The 19,675-nt window shown below is 37.7% G+C and overlaps 2 protein-coding genes and 1 long non-coding RNA gene across 9 annotated transcripts in view; 2 read left to right on the top strand and 1 right to left on the bottom strand.

Annotated features, from left to right (window-relative positions):
* tmem79a (transmembrane protein 79a) overlaps window positions 1-5,148 on the top strand; it is a 10,740-nt gene extending 5,592 nt beyond the window's left edge. The window contains exons 3-5 of the mRNA XM_015053684.1: window positions 594-776; window positions 1,980-2,202; window positions 3,813-5,148. Coding sequence (XP_014909170.1) covers window positions 594-776; window positions 1,980-2,202; window positions 3,813-3,996 — 590 coding nt within the window. The 3' untranslated portion in view covers window positions 3,997-5,148. The remainder of the gene's footprint in view (window positions 1-593; window positions 777-1,979; window positions 2,203-3,812) is intronic.
* Window positions 5,149-12,015: 6,867 nt separating this feature from the next.
* Window positions 12,016-19,675, bottom strand: part of LOC106960536 (myocyte-specific enhancer factor 2D homolog) — a 40,391-nt gene continuing 32,731 nt past the window's right edge. For 4 of the 7 annotated variants that reach the window (XM_015053676.1, XM_015053675.1, XM_015053679.1 and 1 more), the window contains 4 exons: window positions 18,725-18,902; window positions 16,192-16,260; window positions 14,821-14,871; window positions 12,016-13,194 (listed from right to left, as the gene is read on the bottom strand). In XM_015053676.1, coding sequence (XP_014909162.1) covers window positions 12,774-13,194; window positions 14,821-14,871; window positions 16,192-16,260; window positions 18,725-18,902 — 719 coding nt within the window. In that variant the 3' untranslated portion in view covers window positions 12,016-12,773. The remainder of the gene's footprint in view (window positions 13,195-14,820; window positions 14,872-16,191; window positions 16,261-18,724; window positions 18,903-19,675) is intronic. The other 3 variants (XM_015053682.1, XM_015053681.1, XM_015053680.1) reach the window with 2 other exon arrangements.
* LOC106960545 (uncharacterized) lies at window positions 13,201-14,097 on the top strand. Its single transcript, XR_001427593.1, has 2 exons — window positions 13,201-13,701; window positions 13,803-14,097. It is a non-coding gene; the product is annotated as an uncharacterized LOC106960545 (long non-coding RNA).

The following is a 19,675-nucleotide window of genomic DNA, read 5'->3' as shown; positions in this document are numbered from 1 at the left end:
TGCTGCTGCAACATATTTACGACTGAGATGATATTTTATACTTGAATATATTTGGTGATTAGCCAACTCGTTTTGCACAACTTGCACACAACAATTTTCTTTTACAGCTTTCCATCAAATTGTTTGTTTTTTTTAAAGCAAAAATTAACCCCCAGAAGTTCAAGGAAAAATAAAGAGCAATTAATCGTGTTAAAATGTTTAACGTGTTAAAATCTATGCAATCAAATAATCAAAATTAAAGCATTAAAGTCCCAGCCTGAATTAAAATATATCAGTCTGATAAGTGAAAAGTTTATTTGGGTTGAAACCTGACTACCAGTTTAAAAGATTTCACTTAATTATAAGGTAATAAAACATTATGGAAATTAATTACATTTATATTTGGGTTTTAAGTAGAGAAGTGACTGTGGGTGGAAACCCAGGGAGAACATGGACCATATGCTCTCTACGTCTTTCTCCACGGAGTTTGCTTGTTGATCAAAAAATGCATTTATTAATAGTTAAACCAATATTGTGAACTGTTAGCTTCAGTTTTGATCTTTTATTATGTTTTGTTTCTCCTCTGATAACCTCTGACTGCATCTCGTCCTCAGATGTGTGCAGCGAGAAGCTGCAGCTGGTGCTAGCCACGCTGGCCGCAGGGTTATGCTTCCCCCTGCTGGTGTGGGGTGGATACGCGCTGCTGCCCTTTGACCCACCCAAGCTCGACAGCGCCCCCTACAGAGTGCTCTACACACTTCGCTGCTCATTTTTTGCCATCATCCCCATCATCCTGGGTAAGACCTACGGCTGGAACTAACGATTATTTTAGTGAACGATTAATTGAATACAAATATTGATTCTGCTAATTTTTAGGCCTTTTTTATACGATATTAGAAATACGTTAATGCAGATAAACAAATAAATGAAATAAGAGAACATTTTCTTGCATAAAAGGCATTTCTTGTTTTTTCTCTAGTTATTTATTGTACGTTGCAACGGTATAAAAAAGGAAAAAACAAAAAGTACTTTGAGTAAATTAATGAATATTAATCAGTGTGTGAGCAGTGATGCTGAACTAAATGAATTAACACTGACATCAGCATGTAAACAAATTAAAACAACAATCAAGTAATAATAATGACAATACTAATAAATCAATACATTTTCTTTAAGAGGCTAAATATAAGCATGCAATGAATAAATTAACAGAGTTAAAAAGTTACCAAGTGAAGTTTGTTACATTATGTAAAGGAATTACCTGTAATGTAAAGGAAGAATATTACAGAAAAAAGACAAAAAAAGAGAGAGAAAAAAGGAAGAAACAAAAATGATAATCACAAGATCATTATGTTATTTATAATGTAAGTGAGAATCTACTGAAATGTGTTCAACGAGTACATTTTCCAATGATGGTGGTCCTTGTCTTCTAATTCTTAACATTTGTCTTTTTGGAAAAACTTAATATTACAAGTGATTGTTTGAACAGAGACATGATAATAACAGCATTTTTTTAGTGTTTGCTTGATTATTTGTAGTAAAAGATGCATCTACAGCTAATGTATGTCTAACATGTGAAAAGCTCAACCTTTCTGCTTTCTAATGAAGTGTAAGACTGATCTGTTGGTTATTTTTTGGATAAACTCATTAACAATTGCATAGTAAAAGGTGGTTAACAGGAGATTTATTTACAAAATTTGAACCAGGTGAAGCTAAAACTGTGACTTGACGACTTCTAGGTCGAACATTTTTATGTTTTTCATCTTAAATGCTATTTTTTATGTTTTTTGTACATTTTTTAATTAATTTCTGCTCTGTGTTGTTGAAGTCTGTATACTCCAGTTAATAATTAATCAATTAATCATTTTAGCGCTAGCAAGACCTCACAGTTCCCATATGTTGTGTGATTTCTGCTCTGATTTCCAGTAACGTGTGTGTGTGTGTGTGTGTGTGTGTGGGTGTGTGTGTGTGTGTGTGTGTGTGTGTGTGTGTGTGCGCAGGTGTGTTGGTCCAGGGAATCGTCCGGCTGCGTTTCAGCGCCGTGAAGCCGCTCTATCAGGGTCATCTGGTGGACAAGGAAGTGATGGTTCACTGGCACTATGTCAACGAATCGCTGTATCTCTTCCTCTTCTACTTCCTGCAGCTTGCCGTCATGGCAACGTACATCAGCCAGGACCTTCTTAAGCTGGTGCCGCTACTCACCATCATATTTGTTTTTGGCAGGTAGGTGTTTACGCAAAATGGATAAAAGGGATTTTATTGTTGTGCTGATTGTTGTTTTTAAAGGGAGCCTGTTATGCAAAACTCACATTTTTTATGTTTTTGTACNTCCACCNCAAGTGNTTTANAAAAAAAAAACAACAAAAAAAGAAACAATAAATCAACATTTTTTGGTGTCCAGCAAAAGAGCCGTTTCAAAAACCTCCTGAATGTAACGTCACAAATCAGCAGGCACTACCCGTCACCTAGCAACCCCAGCGGAGTTCCACCCGTCACCTAGCAACCCCAGGGGAGTTCCACCCGTCACCTAGCAACCCCAGCGCAGTTCCACCCGTCACCTAGCAACCCCAGCGGAGTTCCACCCGTCACCTAGCAACCCCAGCGGAGTTCCACCCGTCACCTAGCAACCTGAGTAAAGCGGCAGCACGTTTGGTCAGCTGATTTTACCTCTGCATGCGCTCTACATTGACTTCTGGAAAAGACAAATGTTTTTTTTTTTTTTGTTGTTGCAGCAAGTGTTTAGAATCCACTTGGTTGTTCTTGTTGGTTGTGCAGGAGGCTCTACTTCTGCTTTTCAAAGTTGGACAGTCATATAATTGCACATCTGCTTGCAGCCATTTTCACGTGGTAAAAGTTGAATTGGGAGGCGTTGCCAGCAGCAGATTATTTGGATTTAAAGTGACAAGAGGCTCTAAAGTAGATCATTCAGAAAGAACCGAGCAGACTAAAATCTCATTATCTAAGAATAATTTTTTGTAAGAAATGTAATAAACATGTTTTACGTCACCCACAGACCTATCCCAACCTATTCAAGGAAGTATAATAGTCACCTTTAAAACAATATTAACTGTCCTTTGGATCATCCAGATGCTTAGATTTCTCACTCTTAGAAAAGCGGCTCCATATCTTAGTCTTGGCAAAGTGTTCATGTTTTGTTTGTCTGCCTTCAACCGATCGATGGATCATTATCTAAACACTTTCCAGCAACACACTTCCTTTTGTAACAATTAAACTTCCTGCAAGTTCAACCGCCAGTAATACTCAACAAAGTGTGTTTTTTTTCTTCATAAACACGGGTGGAAATGTACTAACCCTAACCTGGTTCATGAAGCCAGCAGTGACTCAGCAGGAAACACAAGTTCCTACTTGCAACTTTACTATCTGAACCAGAGATGTTTGATCTGTTGCTCAACCTGGTTGGAAGTTTCTGGAGTGATTTATGTTCACTTTCTGCTACGTCTTAGTTCGTTTTGGAGGTAATTTTGTTTAAAAACACATCTGACAATCAGAAAAGACGATGTGATGTTTTTCTTTTATTTGTAAAGTTGGTTGATGATCAAATCAGAGAAATCAACAATTCAGCCAGGGAATCTGTTCATCCAACCAACCGTTTCACCAACAGCCATCCATCCATCCATCCATCCATCTCTCTCTCTCTCGCGCCCCCTCCCTCCTTCCCTCCCTCCATTTATTCATCCACTCTATAATTTGAAGAAATGCCAGAAGACATTTTTCAGCCTGAACTCAGTTGTCGGGTTTCTCTAGAGGTTCTGTTCTGATATTTCTCCTGTTGTTGCTGTAAGTGGTTCTGATGGATCCTCGTCTCTCTGCAGGCTGATCTACTGGGTCTGCCTCGCTCTGGGCAGCACCATCAGGGCCTTCGGCTTCGGCTTCTCCTTCCTGCCCGTCCTGGTGATGCTGGGCGCCAACGTCTACTTCGTCTGCTCGGAGGTCGGGCCGGGCTCCGTGTTCGACGTGGCGCCGCCCAGCACCGATCCTTCGCCCAAGGTGCACTAATGATTTTAAGGTCTCCAAAACGTGGTGAGAAAAGCAGCTGCGACACCTTCAGGAACCTCAGGAAACATGACTTACTCAGGCCAATCGCACAGACACCTTTTGCATGTTTAATCATTAAGTTTGAGTCTGATTTAGACTTTTATGTCTCTGCGGTGAACATGTGGCGAGTTAAGCTGCTTGTTTACAACGGAAAACCAACCAAACAAGCTTAGTTTGGAAATCTGTAATGACTCTGTAAATAAAACCACTGAATTTACTGGGTTGGAAGCCAAACAAAACTTCTGCTCTCACTTAATATCTACAAATACGTCTGATCTAGTTAAAATCCTGAGGATTATAGTGTTCACTATTCATTCCTGTATTAACCTTTGCATCGCCCTGCCTGTAGTTATATAGTTATTAGTTGTTATATGCAACCAAACTTACATATTTTCTCTGCATTTTTCTAAGTGTTTACTTATTATGTGCCAATTATCTGCTATTAAAGAGATTAAGTTTGTTTTGTTTGGCTCAGATAAGCATCTGAGGCTCTCAGTCTGTGTTTGAATGAAACCTTAGTAACAATATGCAATTAAAACCAATTTATAACATGTGCCTCTTTTTTTAATTTTATATTCACTTAAATGAACAAATGTAAGTAAAAAATGTTCTTAATGTATAAACAAGCGACTATCTGGTTGTAGACTTTAAAAGTCTGAATTAAATGAGAAGTGTGAAAACTTTGGATTTAATGAGTCTATTTTGAATAAACTAAAATGTCAGTTTTGATTAATAAAAACATAAAATATGAGCTTCAATTAGAGAAGAGCAAGTGGGAGAAATGTTTGATTTAAATAGAGAAAAATTTAAAGTTTGATCAAAAAGTCCAGAGTAAATCCTAAACAATTTGGTTTATCTATTAAAGAAAAAAAAAACATTTCTAAACCTTTATTGAATTAAATTGTTGTAAATATGTGGTTTAGAGTGTAATCGATAACAGTTGTTCCCTTTGACTTTTTTACATTTAAATGTGAAGTTTTAAATTTGTATTTTTATGTTTTTTTATTTCTGTTTAAATGTTTTGCAAAACAAGTTGGATTCATAAAACAAATTGTTTTCACAGATTTCCCCTCAGTCCCTCAAAGCACAAACGCTAAAAACAAAAAAAAAAAATTCTGTATTTTATGGTCATTTTTATTTTTCTCAAAATGTTATGATGTTTTTGTTTTTAAATGAATGCAGTTTTCATTTTTCCGCACTGTTGTTAACATAAATCATTAAATGAAACTTAAATCATTGTTTCCCAGATCAAAGCTTCTCGTTGTTTACAACATAATCTGCTAAAAAAAAAAAAAAAAAACTCATCTCTTTTTCCTGAATGATGTGAAGCAGATGGGATCAATATTTCATTCAGTAATTCGGTTCAGTGAAGTTTTATGGTGCATAAAGCTGACAATGCAGAATAAATTACTGGTTATTGGATCGTCTGTCTTCTGCTGACAGACTTAATGTAAAAAAATCAAAAAACAAAACCAAGCTTCGATGGCTTCCATATTAAAAAAAACTGCTGCCAATCCCAAATGACAAACACTGGAAATCGATATTTATCTCCAACAACCTGTAATCTGTTTTGTGCAAAATACACTCTGCAATATTTTTGGTGTTAAGTTTACTCTAAATCAGTGTATGTTTGGAAATGGCATCCATTTATAACCAACATACTCCTGCTAAAATCTGAACTCAGTTTTTTATCATGTTGTGCATCATGTCTTTGTTTTTTATGTCTGTGTGGACCGCGAGTCTGTTGAATAAAAAGATCTGCTCTTCTCAGTAACTCAGATCTTTGAGTCTGTAAAAGTATTTTGAAAACATTGTAACACATGACTATAACTAACTATGGACAATTATTACAACATAAAGTCAGTTTTATGTTCCCATATATTAAATCCCATTGATTGATGTACTATAATTAGGTCATAAAATAAAAATAAAAAATCTAAATACTTTAAGCACAGTTAAAGCAAAGTTGGCATCAATTGATTAAGATACAAAATGTTCTCTTATTTCAGCGTAACCTTTTTTCTCTCTTTGTGGGGGTGGTGCGTGTTTTTGCAGCAACTCCCTTCATGTTTTTCCATAGCAAGACATGTCATGACCTGAGCAGCAACTCCAATAAACCCTCAACGACTCAGATGATTGAACATGTTATAGTCTGGTAAACAGAAGCCCTGCTGGCCTCTTTAACATTAAAACTTTTATGCCACTCAAGTGAATGTTTGGAGGTGAAGAAATGTTTACATTTTAATTGTTTAGGGGCAAAACTTAGACGGGAAACGGGCAGATGCCCATATATGGGCGTCCATGGTATCGCTAAACCAGACGACCTGAATTTAACTTGAGCAGATTTTTTTTTGTGTGTGCAAAAACAGCTTAAAGAGCAGGGGAAAAAAACCCAACTTTAGTTGCAAAAATGTTTCTTATTGTAGGTAATTCAGTCGATTTAAAATAGTTTATGTGAGAAAGTAAAATAAAACCAGTGGCAACCCTAAGAGGGGGGCGTAAGGGGTCCATCCCCCGCTTTTAAAAAAATGCTGGCTACCCCAGAAAATCATGTCAGGGTTTCCTCCAGTGTATTATAAGCCTGGTGGGCCACCAGGCTTTACTTGTGCCCCCACCAGGCTTAGCATTGCTTATTTAAGTTTTAAAAAAAATGCTTGCATTTTTTAAGACTTTATAGTTGGTCTTCAGGTATTACTCTTCCTTCCAATCTTTCAATAACATGTAATTATCAAGTGATATTTTCAAATTTCCTGTCAACTTTAAACATTTTTATCTCAAAAACTCGGCAGCCTGCTGGATGAACGACCCAACGCCAGCAGAAAGCCATGCAGTCGTCTTCTTCAAAGAAGACACATCTACATATTCAACAATGAACTATTTTAATTAAAGAAATAATCAAATTGTTTTTGTAGGAACAGGATTGTAGATCCAAAATGTCAAATGTTCTTTTCCTTATTAAATGAAAGGCATCCAGTTTGGATATTATTATTCTGGGCTGGATTGAAGAAAACTGAAAGGTAAAAACAGGATTTACGTCAGTCTTCATTTGAAAACACCCGACGTATTTAATAAAGTTTTAATACATTTGATACAAACGTAGACTTGGGTGCACCAAGTTGAACTTTAGAGTATAAATCAACAAGTAGATGTGGCCTTAGTTACCATGACAACAGAAGGAACGTAAAAAATCTTACTTTGTGTCACGTTTAACATTTTTGTGAGTAGATTTTGATTTAAAAATCATAGTTTTGTCCTACTTTGTTTGATTTGTTCTTGAATTGTAGTTGGAGGTGAGGGAATAAAGTTTGGAAATCCAAATATTTTCTTTTCCTAGATTTATCCAGACCTGGAAAAAAAGACCCTGGATTTATATTTCTGCACTTTGTGCTGGACAAAAAAAAAAACTTAATGAGCCAACATGATGAGGAGCATCTTTCAGCACCACAACGCTAATTTCTTCATCAGCTCCTGTTGTTGCTCCCGAGAGCCGAGCAAGGTCACGAGAAACCAGCTAAATTTAGCGGCGCAGTTCTCACCAAAACCGTGAAAAACAGCCGGAGATAAAAGTGCTGCAACACTTTTCTACCAAGACCAGAAAATAAAACCCACAGATTTGGTGTCATTTCACTCAGTTTGTCTATTTAATATATAAAATACGGTAAAACATACGCAAAAAGGATAAAGGTTTCAAGGGACTTGGATACTTTGGTACAACAAACACTTTTTTTGTAAAAGCGGTATAGAATTTTAATAACATATCAGTGCATACTTTGTATATGAAAATATACACAAACTGTATATCATTCTCAAAAACAAAAAGAACAACAAAAAAAGAAATATCTTCTTTACAATAAAACCCAAAGCAGACCAGCTCGACACAATATATTAGCTATAAATTTCATCTTTAGTATTTCATATGCTACATTATTCTGAGCTGTTTTAACTCATTTATGATGCATGTCCTTATCATTACTGTACGTAACAGAAGCTTAGCTGTTACCTGTGTCCCATGCATTTACATGTTTTGTTTTTTATTCCATGAATGACTAATTTCTGTTGTTTCCCGTTTTATAAATATATTCTATATATCTTAATTAAAACTGCAGCATTTAACTGGTATTTCCTTCGTTGCACTTGCTAATACCACAAGAACTGATCGTGCAATTTTCAGCAAGTTGTTTCAAAACAAAAAAGGAAACCAGTACTATATGTTTATAAGGAAGATTAAAAAGAGGTGGAACGAAAACAGCTATCCTACACAAAAATATAGCCATAAAATAAAAGCTCCAGAATATCATCATCATCATAATAAACAGACGTCTGAACTGTCACCAGCACAAATTAATCCAAAAATAGTGAGTTTCTAAAAAACATTATACACAACAGGTAACAGGGGTGCAGGTTTCCTCATATAGATTGTCTCTACACTGCAACCTTTCTTTGCATGTCTGAGAGAAAAAAAAGGAGAAAAATGGGTGAAATGTCGGCGCCCGTCAGAGTTCAGAGGGGAAAGTCTGAGAAACTTTTGCCCATTTCTCAAAAATCCTACAAAAAGGAAGAGCAAACTCAAGATGTGAGCATGGGGGGTGGGAGGCTTCTGAAGCCAGATGAGCTGCTAAAAACAGGAAAATAAATAAATTCATGCTTTTGTTCCTAACTGGTTGTTAGTGGTTATGTTGGGCTTTCAGAGTCACGAACTCGTTTCACACCGATTACGACTCTCAGCGTCTTCACATCTACTAGCGCCCCCGCTAAGGACGTGTGAAAAATGACTTATTGCTGCAGCAGCTTCAACCTTTGGAGAGCATTTATTCATAACAGGCCGACTTTACTTAGAGACTCCTTAAAACCACATTCATGTTCAGCTAGAAAAACGCTAGAGAAATTAGCTACTTTCCTCAACTTACCCTTAACTAAAGTCAGAGAAACAATTAAAGTTAAAACTTCAAACAAGTTCGCTGTTAGGAGGAGTAACTAAAATCAAAAAAGTCCAGATTAAACTGTGTTTATACACTAAATGTTTGGAAAAAAGTCATTTTGTTTCCTACTATCGCAAACGTAAACACCCTGGAACTCACTTCTTTGGCCAGATTGATTTAATTTTATTTCATTTCCACTGGGTATCAATGAAGTGTTTTTGAATTTGAATTGAATTGAAAACCCCCAGCAGGATCAGAATTTCAATCCAACATGAAAACAGACTTTAGAGGATCCGTGATGCTGCGGGCCTCTTCCGTCAGAGCCCGATGTTAAACTGGAACTAGTTTTTTAAGGCATCGTTATCAGGGGTGCCAGTAATTATGAAGTACGCTGGTGACAATCTACTTTGTATTTTTGTCTTAACCGAGATTCTAATAAATGTGGATAATTATCTCTGAGTGCAGAATCCCTGTCGAGAAATTCAAATTCACAGCACAAACAAAATAAGGAGCAATTTTCTGATTATTACAGAAAATTATCATCAGCTGGCTGCAAACGTGGATCAATTATCAGACGGATATCTGAAATGTTTATTACTAATATAAGATGATTGCTGAGCAACACAGTTCGCCTTGTGCTGCTCCTTTGTTTTGTTTTATTACAGCTCAAAAAGGAAATTAAAACAGATTTACCAAGAGAAATGGTAGGACTTGAGTTCATTATGTATTTATAATAAATACATTGAGTAAAAATGCAATAGTCTAGTGCTAAACTATCAAACCAGCGGCTGGAATTGTCCAGTTTTCCCTTTGATTAGCAGGTCGAATCCTGACCTCTTATTCTTAAAGAGAATTCAGAGTAAAGATTCTCACTATTTAACAAGTTTATGCTGCTTTTTTATTTGAGAAAAATCAGGGACATGCTTGATGCATAAATGAGGATAATTTCAGTTTGAAAACGACAAATTTTCTTTAAAGCTGCAGCTAACGATTGTTTCAATTAATCAAATATTCTGGGGATTAATTGATTATTTTGACGATTAATCAGATGGAAGAATGGACACATTCTTAACCACTTAAGCCTGATTTAAAAATAAAATATTAGAAGTATTGTAAAAGTTGCAGATAAATAATTTTTTTTTTAAAAAAAGAAAAATTTTTTATTACCTGAAATGAAATAACAGAATTCCTTTAGCTTTTTTTTGTAAAATGTTTATATTTTTGTAGTTTTATGCTCTCTCTTTCAGCAAATAACATTTTTCTTTCTGAATTTGTGTACTCCTGTTAATTATTGATCAACTACTAAATAGGCTAACGATTGTTCCAATAATCTACTCCTCATGATTAATCCGATTAATTGCTTCAGCCCTGGTTTTCTTCAGAACAGAAAAAGCCCAATCTATGCATCTTTGGAGTCTCTGATTATAAATATTTTATATTTTTGGGCCGAAACCACGACAAAGAAGCTGCTTATCAAATGTATGTGAAATATTAACATCTTGATTCCTGATTGGGGCAGAAAAAAAATATAATAATAGGTTCATCAGCAAGCTTTCTGCTCCACCTGGGCTCACGCTTGAAATGACAGAAAAACAGAAAACCTGAAACCAATCTGCAAAGAGGAAAGCCAGCATCATCTGTGTCTGCGTAAAGTGGAAAACATTTTTACATGGTACACTCAATTCAAAGTGTATTTCATCTCCATCGCTACAATATAAGTGAATGGCAGTGTCCTAATAATAATAATAATGATAATCCTAACAAGAATAGTAATAAAGAGTTTACATCACGGTGTACGATTTACCTTCATTTGTGGGTTTTTAAAGATGTGCGGCAGGAGAGTAATGATGACACCACAACCAAGCAGGCCTCTGTGAGACAAAGTGCGCACGCCATCAACACTAGAAGAAAATGGAGGATTACTGAAACTAGCTCCGGCCCCTGCACCGCGGCTCCAGAAACATATCAAAGTCACACTCATATATGCGGACAGATCCACTGAGAATCAACACATTGCTTGTTTTTAGGGATACCTAGCAAAGTCTATGCAAATATACTCATTATGTACAGACACGTGGTTGAAGCCAAAAAGCTATTTCACTTTGTCGCCGACTCGAAGCGGTAGAAATATAGAAAAAGTCTTTTTTCCTTTCACTTTTCCAAACACGGCTATGGAGGGATATAGAGAGCTAAAGAGGACATCAAAGCTTTTGTATAAGGAGTGATTTTTTTTCTTCCTATTTTTTTATTATGTTTTTCTTTTTTTTTAATACAAAGTCTGAATTTCTACCTCTGGACGACTAACGGACCTGCGAGACATGTTTAAAATACCAACAGATAAAGAACACTTGGACTCCGAAGAACCAAATACTAAAGAAAACTAAAAGAGGCTCGTTGAAGTTCCTATGGATGGAGCAGCTCCCAAAGTCTGACGCGTCTCTGCGCCCAGGGAGACGTTTGGCGTCTGGTTTTGTTTTGAAGAAGAAGAGCCGACGTCTGCACGCTGGCGCTCGACTCCGCCCCTTTTCTGGAGGCTCTTCCTACCAACAGGGTTCCTTCACATCTCCATGGAAAAATCCCAAACCAGAATTCCCAGTCCTTTGGACTCCAACGTGTCGGTATCGGCCCGATAAATCTATCTCTTTGCCATTTGTTTTTGGTCGGGTTTTTTTCCCCTAAAGGTGTCAAAACGGTAGAGAAATACATATAATATCGGTAAATATCGGTTATCGGCCAAAACAGCATTATTGATATCAGATATCGGCCCAAATTTTCATATCGAGCATCGAAATTAAATTTATCTGATGGAGACATTTCTACTGACGGAGGGATTTAAATAGGGAAGGAAAGAAGGAAAGACAGGGAGGAACTTGAACAAAAGAAAAGGACACAAGGATGATAGGAAAGAAGGACACTTGGAAGGGAGGTAGGACACAATGAAGGAATGTTCAGAAGGAAGGATACAAAGAAGGAAGAAAGACACAAGGACAGAGAGACAGTAGAAAAGGAAGAAGGAACTAAGAAATGACAGATTGCAGAAAAGGTAATAGGACTATAGGGAGGAGGGATAGTAGGAGAGGAAATAGAACACAAGTGAGGGGGAAAACACTAGGAAAGGAAAATAGGAGACAAAGAAGGGGACACATTAGGAAGGTAAGAAGGACACAAATAAAGAAAGACAATGGAGTTGGAAACACACAAAAGATAAATTGGGGGGGAAATGCAGATTTTTTTCCAAGCTCTTGTTTTTCCAGACCTGGAAAATCCTGAAGTCAAATTCCAGACTTTTCCAGGCAGTGGAGGAACCCCGTACCTAAAGCGTCCAGTTCTACATTTCCCAGCAGCCCTCAAACGTCTCCAGGCGAAATCAAGGGGAAAAAATGGACAGCACGCAATCAAAACGCCGCGGGATTGCAGGAGCAGGAAGTGACGAGTCATGCAGCAGGCGTCCGTAACGCCGAGGAGCCACCGATCCACGCTCCTCCGCGCGAGTAGAAGAAGGTCACTGAGAAACCACGTGAAAAATGTCCTGTGGTTGCATCGAATTGCATAAAAAAAGGTCAAACGCCTCAGAAATCACGACAGAAATCCGTCCAAGGCCTTAAAACCCGAATCCAGCTGAGCTCAAACATCCAAACCAGTCTGTTTTTGGCGAAGCCCTGTGAGTTCAAGATGGCGGCGTGTAATGCAGGACAGGTGCAGACGTGTGGTGATAGTGTCACATGGCAGTGGGTGGTGGGGTCACGGGGTCGTGGGGGGCTAATAATGAAGGTAAGTGTTTACGAGTCAGAACTTCCTCTTGGCGACGAGAGGCGGCTTCTATGTGACCCAGGCGTCCAATCTCATGCGTTTTACGTTTCCTCCGTCCTGATCCGGTTCGTTCGACACCCTGAGGAGCTCGGTGGCGCCGCCTCCGCCTCCGGTACCGCCGCCGCTGCCACCGGCAGCGCTGCCGTCGTCGCGGTCGCTGCCCTCGAAGGAGCTGGCGTTGCTGCTGACGCTGTCTGCGGGCGAGCGACCCGTCGGCGGCTCCAGGCAGAGCAGCGAGCTGGGGTACTGAGGCGGCGCCGTCAAGATGGCGCCTCCGGACGTGGAGGACGGCGTGGTGGATGGAGGCGGAGCGGGGGGAGGACACGGGGTGCTCCGGTCCCGGCCGGGTGAGACCGGCTCCGACTTGATGCTCACGCCGGAGCTGGTGTTGACGGTCAGCATGGCGCCTTGAGGTATGTGGGTCGCCGGCCTGGAAGGGGTCAGAGGGAAGAAAACAAGATGGAGGATGAGAGGCGGAGCAAAAACTAAACCACTGACCGTCCCTCATGATAAAAATCATTCTGCAACCTTTTAGCTTTTCCAGATTTGGTCAGTTTACAACCACAGACTTCAGTGTTTTATTGAATTTCATGAGATGGAGCAACACAAAGAAGCAGATAACTGAAGTGAAAAGTAAAAGTTTGTTGTTTTTTTTAAATTAAAACATTAAATCATGCATAATTTTCCTTCAACTTCAGGTACAAACTGCAACATGTTGATCCATCACATCACAAAAACAGGATTCTTTTGTAAAAACTCCAGTTTTTCAATACCTAACTTCCCAGAGTTCCCAGTCCGCAGTGTTTAATTTACACAACAGACTGTAAATTTATTTATAATGTCAAAAAGTATTTTAAATGATAAGGAACAAACTAGGATGGAAGAGAGGAAGAAGACAAGACGCACACAAGGAAGGGAAGAAAGTTGAGCAGGAAAGGTAAGACAAGAATGTGGGCAAGAAAAGAAAGAAATAAGGAACAAGAAAGTATACAAGGAAAGAAAAAAGGTGGGAGCGACGGAAGTAAATAAGAAAGGAAGAAACGTGTCAAAAAGGACATGAGGAAAGAAATGTAAGAGAAGAAAGTACACAAGCAAAGAAAAAGACAGTAAAGTATGCAATTAAGACAGGAAACAAGGAAGGTAAGAAATTATACAAGGAAGAAAGGTGTCGAAGTATATGAGGAAAGAAAAGAGTAAGAAGACAAGGAAGTATGCAAGGAAAGGAAAAAGGTAGGATAGATGAAAGTGCACAAGGATAGAAGGAAGCAAGAATGTAAGAAATAAGAGACAAGACAGGAAGATGAGAAATTATACAAGGAAGCAAATTATCAAATGAGAAAAGAAAAGAGAAGAAGGAAAGATGGAGAGAGGGAAGAGTGTAAATAAAAACAGGACACACGGAAGTACACAAAAAAGGAAGACACGAAGGAGACAAAGTAGAAGTGTATTACAAAGGAACGACCAAAATAGGACAGAAAATATATTTTTTTCTATTCTTAGTGAATTTTCCTTTTGTTTTCAGTCTTAAAAAACTAAACTCAGTCTTCACAGTTTTCCAGAAAATATGAAAATCCTGCAATAAAATTCATCAACATTCATGGTTGTAAAATGACAAAAACATGAAAAACCTCAAAGGGGTGTGAATACTTTTGTAAGGCGCTGTAACAGTAATCAGCAACGTGACAAAAAGCGAACAATTAGATCCCCAGAAGACCATTTGTGTCGGGACAGAACATTACAGAACGGCACCAACAGGGAAAAAGCCACACTCAGTTATTCACCGGCGGCCATCTTTGAGCCTTTAAAAGCAAAGTAACGTCCCCAACAGCAGCTCCCAAACCACCAACAGAAGCATGAAATGATGGGTGTGTGACGGGTGGTTCGCAGTGAGTCAGCAAGGATGTGAAGAAAATAATAATCTGGTTAGAAAACATGGTGGAAACCACAGCTACACCGCTTTCCTGTTTGGCAGCAGGCATGCTTAAAGAGAGGGGAGGGGGCGGCAGCCAAGAAGCAGTCACAAGACACACAGGAAGTAGGAAGTGTGATACAGTACCGGCCCAACCACTCATCTCTACCCAAGAGCAGGTTGGACGGAGAGCCAACGCTGTGGGGAGAAAACAACATGTTGGAGCCCAAACCGAAAGGGAACAGGTGGATTAGAGGCATGTGAGGAGAAAAGTGTGAAACATTATGGCAGGCAAGTTTGGATTCACCGCAGTGACGCCGTTTCTCTGAGCACCGCAAACAGACTTCAGTTCGAAGCAGACAAAATAAGAAGGTTGGACATGTCCTGGGTTTTCTGGATGCAATATTTACATCTGTGCTGTCCAAACCTTTTCTTTTGTTTACATTTTCAAAACTGACTTTTGCTCAATAATTAATTGAAAATTTAATTTTAATTAAAAGCAACAAAATATTCAGATTTGCAACTAAATCTATTATTGTGACGATTAATTGATTAATTGGATAAAACAATGGCACATTCTACTGATTTCTCACTTAACCACTTAATTGTTTTTCATGCAGTATTAGAAATACACAGAGATAAAAATAAACCTTAAATAAGAAAATTAACATTTTATAATAACACAGCATTCCTTTCGTAATTCTGAACTATTCCACTTGAGGAGTTTTAATCTTAAATGCAAATATAAATATTTTTTGTCCAGTTTTGGATTAATTACTGCTCTGAATATGTTTTTTTTTTTCACCAAATGGCATCTTTTTCAGTCTGTTTGCTCCAGTTAACAATAAATTGATTATTCATTAAGCGATTTATCACAATGAATCCGATTAATCGTTTGAGTCCTAACTATCGATAAAAAAACCTTAAAAAATAATTACATAAATTGGGTTTCCAGGCAGGCTCAGAGTTTCTATATTTTTAGGGTTGATTGGTTTCTTATTTTAGAAGTAAGATTTGCTTTTCAGAAAAATTCGGTTGATGTTTGTAAATGAGAATCTACTTTTTCTACCTAATATTTTTTTAAGAACAGGTTATTTTTGTAAAACAAAAAAATTTTACCCTAAAAGATGAAAACATGTCTGGTTTCATGCTAGGTTTACTCTATTCCAAAATTTAGGGTATTCACAATAAGTGATAAACGATACGATAAATCCTCACCCAGTCACCTGTCTCTGCTTATGCATCCTCACAGCATGATGCTGCCACCACCATGTACTGAAGTCACCAATTTTGTAGTAATGTGGCAAAATGTGAAAACCTTCAACTTTTGCTCATTTCAAAAGAAAATAAATCAAACCCGTTTAATTTTCTCATCTTGAAACGGTTTTCTTGCCCCGTTAGAATCTCCTGCTCTGCTGCTTTAGAGGCGGGATCGGTCCAAATACAAAGTAAGCCTCCCAAACCCCGGCTGACAGACAAAGTCATGACATTTCACACACACTAGCGTTGGCTGTTCACCTCAGATTGGCAGCCAGACTGGACACTTGGCTAGACAGCTCGCTGCTCTGTTTGTCCACGCCCCACATGCTGTGGAGGAGAGGAGAGGACACACTTCAGGATCCACCAGACCAAAACCCCAAAACGCTCAGAGACATTTAGGCACCCAGATTTCAAACCCACAGGAGAAAAAAAAGAAGGGAAACTGTTTGATTCTGTGAAGGGAAAAAAGTGAAAACTTTAATCTGATCTAATGATTATAATAATCCTGACTGAACATGGATGCAACAATTTCACAAAACTTATCAGTTGAATAGAGGCTCAAAACTTTACAGATATGCTATTTAAAACCACTGCACTTCTATTTCTGTATAAAATTATTTAGTATTACTTTGAGTAATTAAGTAAATTAAATAAATGTAATTATTCTTGAGCTGCTGTAGTAATTATTTGATCAAAAAGGTCAAATTTTAATTGAGTCCTCTCACAAATTAATGGCAAAATTTAGAGCAAATCATATTTACTTTCTCAATAAGAAGTGTAGATTTTTTTATTATTATTATGTTTGACCAACTACGCTTAAAAACTAACGTGCAGTTCTGGAAACAATGAAGAGTCCACTGCACTGAACCCCATTGAAAACCTCCAGGTTATTCCACCAAATACCGATTTCTGAAAACTTAAAACATTAGTATTGTTGTTTCTAGTTGAATATAAACTTGTTTTCTTTGTATTATTTGAGATCTGAAAGCTCTGCATCTGTTTTGTTATTTTGACCATTTCTCATTTTCTGCAAATAAATACTAAATATTTGCTTTGAATTTCAGAGACATGATGTTAGAAGTTCATAGAATAAAAGAACAATGTTCATTTTACTCAAACATAAACCTATAAAGAGTAAAATCTGGGAAACTGATCATTTTAAGTGGCCTCTTAATTTTTTCCAGAGCTGTATGTCATATAATATAAATTAAAATCAATTAAAAAAATATTGTATTGATTTCAATGGGAAATTAAATGTTGTTAAAACTCATATTAATTCAAATTGTTCAAAGAAATTCAGAACTTCACTAGTAACATCTTATATATAAAATATTTCCTATGTGGCTTTACAGCACCTTAATTTCAAATGTATTATTAAAATCCACTCAGGCATTTTAACTACTTTTTAACTATAATGACAAAATGTATTTTTCTTATTGCCAACTGTTGAATAGTATCAGTTTCACTCACAGTTCCTGTTGACACAAAGAGGAAGTGCAGAGACTTCAACACTTTTAGCTCGTTAAATTTAATGCACATCCTCTCTGGATGTTTCCAAAAGATAAACTTTAAAAGACAATAAGCGTGGCATTGTGTGAACGTCGCCTTAGAGCCTGAAGAGTCTGTAGGATCTGTTGCTACTTGACATTTTGGACCACAAGAAGACCCAGTTCACACTATTAGCTGCTGTTTGAAATTAAAGACTTCCAGATGAGTTTTTATTTCCCTGTGAGGAAAACTTTAAAGAAATAAATCTTTGTCCAGTTCTAAATATAAAGCCACATTCTCTATTTCTAAACCATATTTCTGTGAACCGACATCTTCTAGTCCCCATGTGTCAAACTCAAGGTCCGGGGGCCAAATGTGGCCCGCCACAGCTTTCTACCTGGCCCTCTTGACTCCAGATGTTAAATTACATCAATCAGTCCCACCAGTTGCTGTGGAAATTCACATAAAATCAACAAATCCAAGCATTTTTTTTTCAGGTTTATTGCAAATTGTCAGCAAAAAAAAAAAGTTTTTTGGGTTTAAGTTATGCCAACTCTCTCCTGTAGGAGGCAGTATTTCTTGCTTTTACAACACTACTGCCTCGGCGTTGTTTGATGGCAAACAGTCAGCGATCAGTATGGTGAGGAACAAAAAGTCATACTTACATTAGCGCAAATGTTGCAAAAATATTTTTGGAAATATTTCTAAATTAGCACCATAAAATTAGTGACTTTGATAGCAACAAACAATCACAAAATCCTGGAGGGACTGAACAATGTGAAAAGATGTTCAATATTTAATTGTAAGTACTAGTTATAAAATGCAGAGAAAGCTATTTATTAATATTTTAAGTTTATTTATCGGTTTTATCAATACATCCTGGCACAACTGGCTCTTAAGAATATTCTTTATCTTGATTTGCCCCAAGAGGAAAATGAGTTTGACACCCTTGTTCTAGTCAAACAGTTGTTTTAACAAACAAAATATCATCAAATCACATCTGTATTATTATAATACCTTCTTGAAAAGTGGCAAAGCCAACCTGCTACCCCCTGCTCACAACTGATGGTTTAATAAAAGCCACAGGAAACTATTCAGATCGATGTGATGGCAATGGTGACATGCAAACCGGGTCACTAAAGAGGATGCAAGTTGCTTGCATTGGAGGTCATGGTATGCATATAATGCAAGCAACTGGTAGGGTCAGTATGCCAGCTGTTATCAGAACACTGAGCTGTTAGATGAGGATGTTACAAACATTTCCTACATGTCTGCAGAGGGAAAACAAAATCAGGAGACTTACACCAAGTTGCTGAGTGATGCAAGGTTAAGCTGCTGCTGCTGTTGCTGCTGCTGTTGGGGCTGTTGTTGCTGGGAGACGGCCTGCTGTTGTTGCCATGTGGACACGCTGGTCGGCAACAAGCCGCCTGGTGACGCGAGAGCGTGTAAAGCAGTGATGTCCGCACTGGTCAGCTGGTACTCTGAGGGAAGACGCAGGATTTAAATACGGATTTAAACTTCTGTTTATGTTCAGGTGACACAAACAGGTGCAGATCGTTTCACAGGTTTATACTTAAACAGTTTTGGTTTTTGTTGTGTAATCTATTCATCCAAAACGGATGATTTCAAATAATTTTGGACAGAAATGTTGTTATAAGGGTCTGATAAATTAAATCTACTGGTGCATAATTAAGCCACTGTTGATAGATTACTTGAAAATAATCTCAAAACAACATTACGGTTTATATAATCATTACTAGGACAATTTATCACCCAGCAAAATGTGTTATAGTGACAGTTGTCATAAATATGCTATATTGCTCCAAATGTGACTTTAAAATTTAACGACTTATAATTGGGCCTCCGTCTCTTTAAGAAGCTCCTGCTCTTTCTGAAACGTCATCATGTGTCGTGTGCAACCGTTTTGTAAATTGTTGGACCAAGAAGTAGTTCATTCGGTGAGCTCAGTTCCAGCAGGTTTTTGCTAATTGCTGCTGCCGCTAGTCTAGAGGAGCCGAGTTGGAAATGGACGGGGCTTTGAGACAGCAAACATTAAGGTACCCCAGAAAAGCTAACAGGGGAAACTAAAGGATTCATCAAACATGCATGAAAGAATCAAAGCAAGACTCCAGGTATGTTTTTAATGAGGGAATAACGTTAAAACATGATGTAAAACAAGCAAAAAAAAAAAAAAAAAAAAAAAAATAAATTTTAAACAACCCCCCCCCCTGGGCTCCCGAGTTTTCCTCCCCCT

This window comes from Poecilia latipinna, unplaced genomic scaffold (genome assembly GCF_001443285.1).
Source record: "Poecilia latipinna isolate Pla-1442-1.1 unplaced genomic scaffold, P_latipinna-1.0 Scaffold1193, whole genome shotgun sequence".
Taxonomy (NCBI): Eukaryota; Metazoa; Chordata; class Actinopteri; order Cyprinodontiformes; family Poeciliidae; genus Poecilia; species Poecilia latipinna.
This window is presented reverse-complemented; position numbering and strand designations above follow the sequence as displayed.